This window comes from Hypanus sabinus, chromosome 4, assembly GCF_030144855.1.
Source record: "Hypanus sabinus isolate sHypSab1 chromosome 4, sHypSab1.hap1, whole genome shotgun sequence".
In the NCBI taxonomy this organism is placed as follows: Eukaryota; Metazoa; Chordata; class Chondrichthyes; order Myliobatiformes; family Dasyatidae; genus Hypanus; species Hypanus sabinus.
The window spans coordinates 170,475,222-170,490,655 of NC_082709.1; the positions used below are offsets into that span (position 1 = coordinate 170,475,222).

General features: G+C 43.2%; 1 protein-coding gene across 2 annotated transcripts in view; it reads right to left on the reverse strand.

Moving 5' to 3' along the window:
• Nucleotides 1-8,312: 8,312 nt before the first annotated feature.
• igsf5b (immunoglobulin superfamily, member 5b) overlaps nt 8,313-15,434 on the reverse strand; it is a 71,855-nt gene continuing 64,733 nt past the window's right edge. Inside the window, exons 9-10 of one of the 2 annotated variants that reach the window (XM_059968771.1) lie at nt 9,869-10,024; nt 8,313-9,259 (exon numbers count right to left, since the gene is read on the reverse strand). In XM_059968771.1, the coding sequence (XP_059824754.1) occupies nt 9,917-10,024 (108 nt within the window). In that variant the 3' untranslated portion in view covers nt 8,313-9,259; nt 9,869-9,916. Of the gene's footprint in view, nt 10,025-15,434 lie in introns of both variants that reach the window. The other variant, XM_059968770.1, reaches the window with a different exon arrangement.

Sequence of the window (15,434 nt, forward strand, 5' to 3'; positions counted from 1 at the left end):
CCTTCATAATGCTGTTTCCTTTGTGGATGCAGCGTGTAGTGTAAATGTCCGTGATGGCAGGAAGAGACACCCCAATGATCTTCTCAGCTGACCTCATTACCCATTGCAGGGTCTTGCGATCCGAGATGGTGCAATTTCCAAACCAGGCAGTGATGCAGCTGCTCAGGATGCTCTCAATACAACCCCTGTAGAATGTGATGAGGATGGGGGGTGGGAGATGGACTTTCCTCAGCCTTCGCAGTAAGTAGAGATGCTGCTGGGCTTTCTTTGCTATGGAGCTGGTGTTGAGGGACCAGGTGAGATTCTCCGCCAGGTCAACACCAAGAAATTTGGTGCTCTTAACGATCTCTACCGAGGAGCCGTCGATGTTCAGCGGAGAGTTGTTTATTCATTTCCCTAGATGCTGCCTGACCTGCTGATTTCCTCCAGCATTTTGTGTGTGTTGCTTTGGATTTCCAGCATCCGCAGACTTTCTCCTGTTTAAAATCTCTCTTATTGTTTATCCCACGGTACTGTCTTTCTTCCTGAAATGTGCCTCTCATTCATGACTTCCAAAGAACCTTGTTTAAAATTTACACTGGGGAAAGCTGCTAACTAAATCGAAGACCTCTCCTGGTCTGGTCATTCGCTCTTCTCTTCTCCCCCATCAGACTGAAAGTGCAAACCACTGGACTCAAGGACAGCTTCTGTACCACTGCTGTCAGACTCACAAATGCTCAAAGATGACTTCTTGAATTCTGATCTCCCAATCTCATCTAGGCCCTTGCACTTTACTTGTCAATCTACGCTGTACTTTCTCCGTAACTGCAATATTCTGCGTTTTTCTTTTTACTACCTCAGTGTAGCTACGAGCTGCCTGGATGGCATGCACACAAAAGCATTTCGGGAGGCACTCAGTGGACACTCTATTAGGTACACCTGTACATCTGTTCATTAACACGGATAACTAATCAGCCAATCATCTGACAACAACTCAATGCATAAAAGCATGCAGACATAGCCAAGAGATTCAGTTGTTGTCCAGACCAAACTTCAGAATGGGGAAGAAATGTGATCTAAGTGATTTTGGTTGTGGAATGATTCTTGGTGCCAGATGGAGTGGTTTGAATATTTCCGAAACTGCTGATCTCCTGGGGTTTTCATGCACAACAGTGTGTAGAGTTGATTGCGAGTAGTGCAAAAAAAAGACCAAAAAATATCCATTGAGCAGCAGTTCTGTGGGTAGAAATGTCTTGTTAATGAGAGAGGTCAGAGGAGAATAGTTAAACTGGTTCAAGATGAAACAAAGTAAAACAAATAACCACATATTACAACCGTGGGGTGCAGAAGAGCATCTTTGAATGCACAACACAACAAGCCTTGTAGTGAGCAGCAGAAGACCAGGAACATAAACTCGGGGGCCACCTCATTAGGTACAAGAGGTAACTTATAGAGTAGCCACTGAATGCATGTGAGAATAGTAAACCAATACCAATGCTAATGTCCAACCTTTTCTCATAAAATCACCTGCACATTCCATCATTAATCATGACTCACCCTGAATTATGTCCAACATACTAATGTCCAGATCAAATAAGGACATCTGTGCTCTACGCGGTACTCCAGATGTGGTCTCACTGACGTCTAATTTAATTGAGAAAAGTCACTCCTTATTTTTGTATTCAATTCCCTTGACAATAGGCAGTGACCTTCTGCTAGTTTTACCAACAACTAACTGCAAATATTTGACAGGAACACTAGAACCCTCCGTAATTCACAGCTCTGTATTCTTTCACCATTTAAAAACACTTCTTTTATTTTCACTGTCAAAATGGACAATTCAATATTTTTTTCACCTTCCATTGCCTGATCTTTGTCCATTTAATCTATAAACCTCTGCATCCAAGTAATTTATATAAATTGTAATATGTTTCAGGCTGAGACCTTTCATCAGGACTGGAAAGGAAGTCAGAATTAAAAGGGTTGGGAAAGGAGTACATGCTGGTGGGTTACAGGTGAGACGAGGCAAGGGGCAGGGTTGGAAAGTGGGGGAGGTGGGATGAAGTAAGAAGCTGGGTGGTGATAGGTGGAAGAAGTAAAGACTGAAGTAGAAGGAATCTGATTGGAGAGGACAATAGACTTTGGAGAAAAGGGAAGAAAGGCCCCAAATGGAGGTGATAGAGGGAGATAAACAAGTGATTAAATCTCTAACTAATCAATTCTGCCTACACAACTTCCATATCCCTCCATTCTCTGCACATTTGTGTATCGACCTGAGGGGCTCTTAAGCATCTCTGTGATGCTTGAGTCCTCTACCTCACCTGGCACCTGCCACTCTCTATGTAAAAAGAAATGCCCAGCACTTCTCCTTTGAACTTCTGTTAACCTTAACCTTAAATGCATGCCAGCTAGTATTGGACATTGGCTGTCTAGTCTATCTAGCCTCCCATAATCTTATAAACTTCCATCAGGTCTCCCCACAGCCTCTATTGCCCCAGAGAAAACAAACCAAGTTTGTCCATATCTACTATAAGCCTACAGACTCTCACAGCTACCTGGACTATTCCTCTTCCTACCCTGTCTCTTGCAAAATTGCTATCCTCTTCTCACAATTCCTCCGTCTCCACCGCATCTGCTCTCAGGATGAGGCTTTTCATTCCAGGACGAAGGAGATGTCTTTCTTTTTTAAACAAAGGGGCTTCCCTTCTTCCTCCATCTACTCTGCTCTCAAACGCATCTCTCCCATTTCCCGCACATCCGCCCTCACCCCATCCACCCGCCACCCCACTCGGGATAGGGTTCCCCTTGTCCTCACCTACCGCCCCACCAACCTCCGGGTCCAACATATAATTCTCCGTAACTTCCACCACCTCCAACGGGATCCACCGACCAAGCACATCTTTCTCCTCCCCTCTCTTTCTGCTTTCCGCAGGGATTGCTCCCTACGCGACTCCCTTGTCCACTCGTCCCCCCATCCCTTCCCATCGATCTCCCTCCTGGCACTTATCCTTGTAAACAGAACAAGTGCTACACCTGCCCTTACACTTCCTCCCTCACCACCATTCAGGGCCACAGACAGTCCTTCCAGGTGAGGCGACACTTCACCTGTGAGTCGGCTGGTGTGGTATACTGCGTCCGGTGCTCCCAGTGTGGCCTTTTATATATTGGTGAGATCTGACGCAGACTGGGAGCCCGTTTTGCTGAACACCTACGCTCAGTCCGCCAGAGAAAGCAGGATCTCCCAATGGCCACACATTTTAATTCCACGTCCCATTCCCATTCTGATATGTCTATCCATGGCCACCTCTACTGTCAAAATGAATCCAAACTCAGCTTGGAGGAACAACACCTTATATACCGGCTGGGTAGCCTCCAACCTGATGGCATGAACATTGACTTCTCTAACTTCCATTAATGCCCCTCCCCTTCTTACCCCATCCCTGACGTATTTGTTTGTTTCTTTTTCTCTCTCTCAATTCTGCATTTGTGATGAAGGGTCCTTGACTTGCTCAGGTCCCCACTAATGCCGCTTGGTATGCTGACTGCTCCCAGACTGGTCTCCTCATGTGAAGGAGAAATGGCCCTTACCAGTTTTTAATAATGCATTCTAGAACACATCCTATCTGGATGCATCAATGCTCTGCTCTGCACTGAGAGAAACTGTAGGGAGTTGTGGACACAGCTCAGCACATTGGAGGAACCAGCGTCCTCTCCATGGACTCTGTCTATACTTCTCACTACCTCAGTAAAGCAGCCAACCTAATCAAAAACCTCACCCACACTAAATATTCTCTCTTCTCCCCTCTTCATGAGCAGAACGTACAAAAGCCTGAAAGCATATACCACCAGGCTCAAGGACAGCTTCTACCCCACTGTTATAAGACTACTGAATATGTCCCTTGTGCGATCTTGGACTCTTTCTTGACCTCACTATATACCTGGTTATTATCTTGCACCTTAACGTTTACCTGCGCTGAACTTTCTATGTTACACTTTATTCTACATTGTAAGCACAAGAGGTTCTGCAGATGTTGAAAATTCATAATAACACACACAAAATGCTAAAAGAACTCAACAAGCCAGTTACCATCTATTGAGAGGAATAAGCAGTCAATGTTTCGAGCCAAGACCGTACATCAGGACTCGGCCTGAAATGTCAACTCTTTATTCCTCTCCATAGATGCTGCTTGGCCTGCTGAGTTCCTTCAGCGCTCTGCATGTGTAATTCTGCATTGTTATTGTTTTACCTTGTTCTACTGTGCACTGTGCATTGTGATCTGAACAAACCGTATTCATGACCAGCTTTGCACTGAACCTCAGTACATGTGACAATAATAAACCACATCCAGTTCCAGTTCCATTTCCCCTAGCCTTCCCTATCAAATGCTGGAGCAACCCTCAGCTGAGAGATGCCCCACCTCCTTATCAAGTCAAGTTTGTTGCATGTGAACACATATGGTGAGGTGCAAGGAAAAACTTAGTTGTGATGCATGACAGACACGTAGTGTATCAGTACATGAGAAAAAGTTATTGAGCTCATGTCATCCTTTCTGGGGAAATCAAAGGACGTGTTGAGTTATGCTCTTTACTCTTCCACAATAATGATCACAATGCTCCTGTCACCAGCCACCTTTCTTTCTCACCTGGCCTGCAATGAGCTTGAAGTCCCTTATCATTAACTGTGGATTTATTTACAATAGCTACTACTTTGTGCCCTACCAACATGTTAATCTGCTGGTGAGACAGATTTGAACTTGAGGTTGAGACTTTAGCCAGTAGACAAAAGGATAATGAGCAAAAAGGCCTTATGCCTGGATCGGATGAGAGAATTCTGTGAAAGAACAGGAAAGATGGCAGATGAGGAGAGCTTGGAGTAGTTAACTGGAGAAGCAGTGGAAAGGGTAAGCACTTTCAAGTTCCTGGGTGTCAACTTCTCTGGGGATGTATCCTCACCCCAAAATTTCCATGTAACTACAGAGAAGACACAATGGCAGCTATATATCATAGGGAGTTTGAATAAATTTGGTATGTCACCAAAGACTCTATCAAATTTCTGCAGATGTACCGTGTTGAGCATTCTAACTGGTTATAGCACAGTTTAGTATGGAGGCACCTCTGCACAGGATCAGAAAAAGCTGCAGAAGGTTACAAACCCAGCCAGCTCCATCATGGGCACTAGCCTCCCAGGTGACAAGGACATCGTCAAACATCAATGCCTCAGTAAAGGGGAATCCATTATTAAGGACCGTCAACAGCCAGGACATGGCCTCATCTCATTACTACCATCAGAGAGGAGATACAGGAGCCTGAAGACACACACCCAACATCTTAGGAACAGTTTCTTCCCCTCCACCATCAGATTTGTGAATGGACAATGAAAACTACCTCATGTTTGCTCTCTTTTTGTGCTACTGACAATTTAATTATATATATATATGTAATTTTCTTATTATGGTTTTTAATGTATTGCACTGTACTGCTGCTGCAAAACAACATATGTCAGTGATATTAAACCTGATTCAGAAGGTAAAGATTAATGAATTGTGTTAACTGTTAAAATTGCTCTATGTGAAATCACAGATACAGCAACTATGTATTTTACCAATATTTAAACTGTGTATCTGCAATTTTCTGCAATAACTCATCCTCTCTGCCTGAAAAATAAACTTCACTTTCAGCTCTCAATAACACAGCAAATCGCTAGCTAATCAAATTCATGCCCATTTGATTAACATCCAGAGGTTCCCAGGCAGCAGCAGTTTGCAAGTATATAAAATTTATTTATTAACTACCCAATAACTCAGAAGGAAAGGCAATACAGTGAGATAAATAATAATGGAGATTTTAAACACACAAAAGTTTGCAGATACTGGAAATCCAAAGTAGCTCACATAAAATGCTGGAGGAACTCAGAAGGTCAACAATATCTATGGAAATGAAGAAACAGTCAACGTTTCATGCCAAGACCCTTCTTCGGGACTGGAAAGGAAAGGGGAAAACACCAGAATAAAAAAGGTGGGGGAGGGGGAGGAGGATAGCTCGAAGGTGATTGGTGAAGTCAGGTGGGCAGAAAGATTAAGGGCTGGAGAGGAAGGAATCTGATGGGAGAGGAGGATGGACCAAAGGAAGGAGGAGGGGAACAGTGGGAAGTGATAGGCAGGTAAGAAGTGATAAGAGGCCAAAGTGGGGAATAGAAGAAGGGTGGAGGGGGAGGGATTTCTTTTGTTTTCAGAAGGAGAAATCAATATGATGGATCAATATGTTCGATGGAAAAAGCCAGAGAGTGGTAGTGGAGGCCTGTGACTAGTGGTGTGCCACAGGGATCAGTGCTGGGTCCATTGTTATTTGTCATCTATATCAATGATCTGGATGATAATGTGGCAAATTGGATCAGCAAATTTGCTGATGATACAAAGATTGGAGGTGTAGTGGACAGTGAGGAAGGTTTTCAAAGCTTGCAGAGAGATTTGGACTAGTTGGAGGAATGGGCTGAAAAATGGCAGATGGAGTTTAATGCGGACAAGTGTGAGGTTTTGCACTTCAGAAGGCCAAACCAAGGTAGAACATACAAGGTAAATGGTAGGACACTGAAGAGTACAGCAGAACAGAGGGATCTGGGAATAGTGATACATAATTCCCTAAAAGTGGCATCACAATTAGACAGGGTACTAAAGAGAACTTTTGGTACATTGGCCTTTATAAATCAAAGTATTGAGTATAAGAGTTGGAATGTAATGGTGAGGTTGTATCAGACATTGGTGAGATGGAAATTGGAGTATTATGCGCAGTTTTGGTCACCTAATTACAGGAAGGATATTAATAAGGTGGAAAGAATGCAGAGAAGGTTTACAAGGTTGTTGCCAGGACTTGAGAAACTGAGTTACAGAGAAAGGTTGAATAGGTTAGGACTTTATTCCCTGGAGCGTAGGAGAATGAGGGGTGATTTGATAGAGGTGTATAAAATTATGATAGGTATAGATAGAGTGAATGCAAGCAGGCTTTTTCCACTGAGGCTAGGGGAGAAAAAAAACAGAGGTCATGGGTTAAGGGTGAAGTGGGAAAAGTTTAAAGGCAACATTAGGGGGGGCTTCTTCACACAGGGAGTGGTAGGAGTGTGGAATGAGTTCCCAGATTAAGTTCCAAATGCGAGCTCACTTTTGACATTTAAGAAAAACTTGGACAGGCATATGGATGAGAGGGGTTTAGAGGGATATGGCCCAGATGCGGGTCCGTGGGACTAGGCCAGGCATGGGCAAACTACGGCCCACGGGCCATATGCAGCCCGTTAAGCTTTTTAATCCGGCCCATAGAACTTGATGAAATTATATTAATAAACCTTGTTAACGTTTTTTCCCCACAATTCTGGCGTCTTCCCAATAGATGACGCACTCTATATACATTGACCTTTGTTGAGGTGCAGCGTATTACTCCACATTTGCGCTTTACTTTGTGACCTTGTGGCGACCCATTTCCTGGCACATCCGAACCGGCTCACAATTAGCCAGCGTTCCGGCTAAGGGAGATAGCCTGCGGGGATTTGCGAGCACAGAGCTCCGCATATTGGCGCGCTCTCACTGTTCTGTCATTGTGCGGGTCGTTGTTGAGTTTTGGCACGGGACAATTGAATAAGAAGGAGCAGGACAAGTAGACCTGCATCTCCTACCGTTTTTGAAATAAAGACAGTCAGGAGGAGAGTGATGATGATAATATCTTGAAGGATAACAGAATTTTCAGTGCTTTAAAATAATAACTGTTACTATTAAAAAAAGCTGTATTTTATTCATTTAATTTTCAATGTTTTAAAAGACATTTCAATAAATAGCTAAATACCATGGGACTTCAAAGACAGATATTTTGTTGTAATGCATTTGTTCATTTTCAATTGAAATTAAAGCACATGTTTTCTACATATCCCATGATATTTTATTTTCTCTTATGAGGTGTATTACCAAAACACTCCGTCCATCTGCTCCTGGTCCGGCCCCCCTGTCAAATTTTAGAACCCTTTGTGGCCCTCAAGTCAAAAAGTTTGCCCACCCCTGGACTAGGCAGAAAAATGGTTCAGCACAGCCAAGAAGGGCCAAAAGGCCTGTTTCTGTGCTGTAATGTTCTATGGTTCTAATATTCAATGCATCAGGTTGGAGGTTACCCAGACAGAGTATAAGGTGTTGCTCCTCCACCCTGAGGGTGGCCTCATCTTAGTACAAGAGGATGCCAAGGACTGACATGTCAGAACAGGAAAGGAGATTTTTTCTGGGAAACTTGTTGAAGTTCTGACAATCAGCAGGAGGCCCTTATCAGATCCTGATGGGTAACCTTAAGAGTCAGTCATCTGCTTTTCAGGCAGGATTTTATTATAAAAATATGTATATGTTAGCATACACTACCTTGAGATACATTTTCTTGCATGCATTTACAGGAAAATAAAGGAATACAATAGGTTTATGAATAATTATACAGTGCAAAAACAAGGCCTGACTTCCTCCCAAATTCCTTGGCCTATTCTTTTCAATTCACTAACTTTGACAGTGTATAACACCCAGTGTACATAGAGAATACTTAAAACTGCCAGCCAAGAAAAGATTTTTACCCTTGCTTTCTGGCTATGGGGTATTTCTATTTGCAAGTGCCCACAATGCGCAATTCAAAGTTGCATTTTCAACATTGCAATAGATGGTTCTTCAGCAGCTCATGCCCTAGCTTATGAAAATTGCTTCATAAATGGAAGTTCTTTAGAAATCTGATCCAACAGACTGAACACCTAGTGCAGGAAGGGCAGTGGGGCTCTTACAGAAAGGCAATCCCTGGATCAGATTACTACTGGGGATGGGAGGGGCAGTGGAATAAGTGAAATCAAGTCTTGTTGCCATGATGATGAATAGAACATGGAGTTTGAATGTCAATGGCAGAGAAGGAGGGAGTCAACCTGATCTGGAGTGATATGGAAGCAGTAAAAAAGAGTGTTTGGACTTGACTCGGTGATGCACCATCAATAACTCACACTGAGACGTAGGCGAGATATCGGCTTTTATTGACTGGAAGAAGGAACCAGGAGTGAGTGTCTATCATACAAGGTCTTGGAGACTGAGGCCGAGCGTCAGGCCGCAGATCTCCTTTATACAGGGGCCTGTGGGAGGAGCCACAGGAGCAGTCAGCAGGGGCGTGTCCCGACAGGCACATAGTTCACCACACTCGGAGAAGACATTCTGCCTCCCAGTGCTCTACAAGGGTAGAATCCAAGCTGGCATTCGGACTGGACAAGGGGACCATGCAATTTGACCTGGAAGTGCAAGTTTAAGGTCAATATCAATCTCTTTTACTTAGCACCAGTGCGCAGTGATTCATGAGCAATTTAAGTACCTCATATTCCAAAGAATACAAGCACAATGAAGCAAGTTTCGTCCTTCATTTGCACAATCTGTCCGTGGGAAAGGAGACAACCACCCATCCTTGTGTTTAGATTCACGTCTATCATCCTGGGGCAGTGTGGTAGCATAGTGGCTAGTGTAACCCCTTACCTTACCAGCGACCTGGGTTTAATTCCCAGCGCTGTCTGAATGGAGTTTGTACATTCTCCCTGTCACCGCATGGGTTTTCTTTGGGTGTACATTCCAAGGAAGTATGGGTTAATAGGTTAATTAGTCCCATGGGGGTAAACGGGTAGTGCGGACTCATTGGGCCGAATGGCCCGTTGCCATACTGTATCTCTAGATAAAAACAAATAGGCGTGGCACATTGAGACTTAATTCGCTTTGTACTAACTGAGATTCCATCTGTTTCTACCAAGCAATCTTTTCCCACTAATAAGTGACTCCTCCAATCAGTAACATTCAAATTCAAAATGCTTTCAATGTAGTTTTCATTTCTATTGCAAAACCCAATAAAATACCTAAATAAAGCCATTAAATACAAAAACTCCTCAGCACGGTCATTCTCATTACACAGCGGTCACGTGTCTGGTTTTCCGTGGGTACCAGGGAAATTTCATAGGTTGATTCTGTGTTTCCTTCTGGATTTCATGATAATTGGCTGGAATCGTAGGGGTCTGTATAACGATAAGAGAGAAGACACAATCATTAAGGCTTTTGAGGCAACTTATATTAAAGAATGTCTAACCAATATTACAGGGATTTTCAAGGAAGTTACAAGGAAAATGGATGAAGGCAAGGCAGTGGATATTGTGTACTTGGACGTTAACAAGGTATTTGACACGGTCTCGCATGGAAGGCTGGTCAAGAAGGGTCAGTCGCTCAGCGTTCAAGATGAGGTAGTAAATTGGATGAGACGTTGGCTTTGCAGGAGAAGCCAGAGGGTGGTAGTAGATGGTTTCTGCTCTGACTGGAGGACTGTGACTAGTGTTGTGCTGTAGGCATTGGTGATGGGTTCTTTGTTGTTTGTCATCTATATCAATGATCTGGATGATAATGTGGTTAACTGGATCAGCAGATTTGTGGATGGCACCAAGTTTGTGAATGTAGCGTACATTGAGGAAGGTGATCATGGCTTGCAGAGGGATCTACTTCAGCTGGAATAATGGGCTAAATAATGGCAGATAAAATTTAATGCAAACAAGTGCAAGGTTTTGCATTTCAGTAGGACCAGGCAGGTAGGTCTTACACAGTGAATGGTAGGGCACGGAGGTGTGTGGTAGAACAAAGGGATCTGGGAATAAAGGTCCATTGGTGTCACAGGGAGATAGGGTTTTGAAAAGTTTTTGACATATTGGCCTTTAATAATCAAGGTATTGAGTACGGGAGATGGGATGTTACGTTGAAGTTATAAAAGACATTGGTGAGATCTAATTTGGAGGATTGTGTGCAGTTTTGGTCACCTACCTACAGGAAAGACGTAAACAAGGTTAAAAGAATGCAGAGAAAATTTACAAGGATGTTGCTGGGTCTAGAGGACCTGAGTTGTAAGGAAAGATTGGATGGGTTGGGGCTGTATTCTTTAAAACATAGAAGATTGAGAGGAGATTTGATAGAGGTATATAAATTATGAGGGGTATAGATAGGGTAAAGGAAAACAGGCTTTTTCCACTGAGGTGGGGGGGGGAACTACAATCAGAGGTCATAGGTTAGGAGTGAAAGGTGAGGAGCATAAGGGGAACATGGGGGGTAATGTCTTCATTCTGAGGGTCGTGAGGGTGTGGAATGAGATGTCAGCAGAAGTGATGCAGGCAAGCTCGATTTCAATATTTAAGAGAAATTTGGATAGAGACATGGATAGTAGGGGTATGGAGGGCTATGGTCCCAGTGCAGATCGATGGGAGTAGGCAGTCTAAATGGTTTCATCATGGACTAGATGGGACAAAGGGCCTGTTTCTGTGCTGTACTTCTCTATGACTCTATAATGCAGAAGAAATTTCTCAAGTATGCACTGACTTGTTTTAGAAAGGATTAACAGAATGTTATTAGATTGGTTCTTGGAAAAATGAATGTTATATAGATTTGTGTGTGTATGCTGAGTGTTTTCACCATTTTCTATTTTTAGTTCTCAGACTTCTGGCACCTACAGATTCCGATTTTCATTTACTGATAATCACCGCTGGAGACAGCTGAATTCACAGCTCTTTGCAGCCTCCTGAAGGCCTGGACACGGCAGGCTCCATTCCAGGCTGTGACTCAACCAGTTAGAATTATCTCTAGTGGCGGTATAGGTGAGCAGCTTCAAATTCCTAGGTGTCAGCAATGGAGGATCTGTCCGTATTGATGCAGTCATGGAGAAGGAATGCAGCCAGCCAGTGGAGTAATGGACTTTGAGGCGAGCGATCCCAGATTGGAACCTGGCCAGCCCCTTCCATGCTTCCCATCTGTGCTGGGTTGACATTCAAGCTAGCAACATGACCTCATAAAAGACAGACAAAATGCTAAATAAATGGCAAGGTTACCACCTGATGTGCCACAAGGCACGCAACGGAACAACAACAACAAAGAAGGAATGCCAGCAGCTCAACTTTGTTAGGAATTGGAGGGGATTTAGTACAGTAAGCCACCAAAGACTAAAATTTCTATAGATGCATAGTGTAAAACATTCTGACTGGTTGTATCACAGCCTGGTACAGAAATTCCAAAGCACAGGACAGTCGAAGGCTGTAGAGGGTTGTAGAGTCAGCCAACTCCATTATGGCCACAGCTCTCCCAACCATCAAAGCTTCAAGAAAACAGCATCCATTACTAAGGAACCTGGCCAAGTGGGACATGCCCTCTTCTCATTACTACCATCAAGGAGAGGTCAGAGGAGACTGGAGACTCACATGCAATGATTCAGTGACAGCTCCAAAATCAGATTTCTGAATGCCCCATAAACCCAAGAACATGATCTCGTTTTTGCTTTTTTTATGTACTCTTTATTTATTGTGTAACATATAGTTCCTTTATGTCTTTACGTCTACTGTACTGCTGCCATGAAACAACAAATTTCACATCATATAAGTCAGTGACAATAAAGCCGATTCTGATGAGTTAGTTTCTCGATTAAGTACACACAGGTTTGAATCTCTTCACCAGGCCTACTCTTTATATTTTCATTCTCAGGAGAATAATCTCAACTTCTCCAATTTCCCATCATCCTCATTTTCCTGCTGGTAAATCTTTGCTGCACTTGTTCTCATATCCTTTCTGGAGGATGTGTCCAAATGTATTCACCATGCTACAAACAAGGACTGACTACAAATTTACGATAGCTTAGCATGGTCTTCTGGTTTGTCTTCACTGCTCCTAATTACAAAGCCAGTTTTTTCATACACATTTTAACTGTTTGTCCAACATCCAAAATTGTACATTTCACTTTAGGTTGCCTTAAAGTCCATCATTTCATGTTAAGTAACTTCCAAGTCTTCCCATTTCATCAGTTGTTCCCCTGAAGTCTGCAGCTGCTTTGATCACTATTGCTGAATTTAGAACACGGTAGCCTGCCTCAGTGATTATCATCCACAAGCACTTCCATCCACGGTGATGAGGTGCTTTATGAAGTTGGTCATGAAGTATATCAACTCCTGACTGAAGACTAAATTGGATTTGCCCCAATTTGCCTACTATCATAACAGGTCAACAGTAGATGTCATTTCATTGGCTCTTCACTCAGCTCAGGAACATCCGGACAGTGGAGATGCGTATATCAGGATTGCTCTTCACTGACTGCAGCTCAGCATTCAACACTATCATCCCTTCATAACTAATCAATGACCTCCAAGACCTAGACCTCGGTCCCTTCTTATCAAATGGATCCTCAATTTACTCACTTGCAGACCCCAGTCAGTTTGGATTGGCAACAATATCTCCTCCATAATCTCTATTAGCACAGGTGCACCACAAGACTGTGTGTTTAGCCCCCTACTCTACTCGCTTTACACCTGTAACTGTGAGGCTAAGTACAGCTTCAAAGCACATTTATGTTTGCTGATGACACCCCTGTTGCAGGCTGAATCAAACGTGGTGATGGATCAGCCTATTGGAGGGAGATTGACAATCCGGCTAAGTAGTGTCACAACAACAACCTTTCACTGAACGTCTACAAAAGCAAAGAGCTGATTATTGATTAGAGGAGGTATAAACTGAAGGTCTATGTGCCAGTCCTCATTCAGGGACCAGAGGTGGAGAGGGAGTTGAAAAAAACACTGGTCTCTCCTCAAAATCGGAAGAAATTGCAGAGCTGAGAACGTGGCCAAGGCCATTACAAAACTCTGTCCTCCTTCCATTGACTCAGTCTACCTCTCCAAATGCCTCACAAAAACAGTTAAAATAATCAAACTCCTCCAACCTTGGTTATTCTCTCTCTCCCTCCCACTGGACAGAAGATGCAAAAACTTGAGAATGAGTACCACCAGGCTCAAGGACACCTTTTACCCTATTGTAAGCCTCTTGAATGGATCTCTTGTGCAATAAAAATGAACTTGTGATTTCTCAATCCATCTCTTCATGGCCATGGCACAATGTCTACCAGCACTGCATTTTCTCAGAACACTGTATTCTGCATTCTCATATTGTTTTCTTTTTATAATACTTCAAGTTACTTATTACTGTATATTTAATATTTGAAAATAGAAGAAGAGAAGAAAACCCTTAACTCCAAGTGGAGTCTTCGGGATGCTGTCATGACGGCGTGTTTTTAGCAGGCTTTCTTCTTTTTACGAGGCTGAGTTGCTAGCTCGATGCTCAACCAGGCACGGACGGAAAGCGTGCAAGGGGGCCGGTTGGATTCGAACTCGGGAGCCTTCGCTCCGAAGTCCGGCGCTGATGCCACTATGCCACCAGCCAGCATATTTGAGTAATATTGTAACTATGTTGTTTGGTTAAGCATTCTTTGTGGTTTACATAATGCATTGCCAATTGTATGTAAAAGTACATAAATGGCATACGTTACGACACTGACACGTGATACGTGTGCGCCTTGCGTGAAGCAGAGAGCAAACTAAGATTCACATCTCTTGGACTCCCGGCTTTTTCCTCCAATTAGTTTTTTATGATTTGGAGTTACTAGACATGACACTATTATGCATGGAATTAAAATATAAAACTGCAGAAGCTGGGAATCTGAAGGTAAAAACACATCAGGTGCTGGAACTCCCCAGCAGGTCAGGTAGCATCTGGGAGAGAGAAAGTGTTAATTATTTCAGGTCAAAACTTGATCACTGAACTGAAATATTTACTTTGTTTCTCTCCCCATTTGCTGCCTGACCTGCTGAATGTTTCCACCACTGCTTGTTTTACTGGGGATAACATGAGGGGTAATGACCTGTCAGTGATGTTTCGTAACCTCACTGTTGCGAAGGACGGAGATTGATTTCATACCTATCTTTCTCCCCTTAGGTTTGAGGATGACAGTTTCATTCTGGTTTTAAGGGTTCAGAAGAGGTTAACAAAGCCAAAATTCAGATTCTTATATATAAATGGGAGGGTGAGAGCCAATGAGATAGTGGTTTTCGAGAAGCCCTCCTTCTCCTGCTTAAACACATCTTTGAATCTTTTCCTCTACACACTTAAAACATAGAACAGTACAGCACAATACAGCCCTTTGCCCCATGATGTTGCTGCAAACGTTTACCCTACTGTAAGATTAGGACAACTCTTACCCCACTCCCACAGAACCCCTCATTTTTTTTTATCATCCACGAGCCAACTGGTAATCAGCTCTCAAAATTGAGTACTTGTCTCTGGACTCTGCTTCTCAGGCATGTAACTGGTGTGGTCAATCCCATACAGTTGACTGCTTCTCAAGCATGTAACTGGTGTGGTCAATCCCATGATGTTGACTGAGAGTAATTAGGGGCTTAATGTGGGCCTAAGAGAGGATGGTGTTGTTGGCTCACATGGGCCTCCAGTCATTTTAGAAGGTTTTGCAGACATGACGTTGGTGATACTTACCCAAAGCTTTGAGATGCTTCACATTATGCTGTACACATAACTGATTTGTTATCATCCTCCACCTGGTCCAACTTTTCAGAGAAATTACAT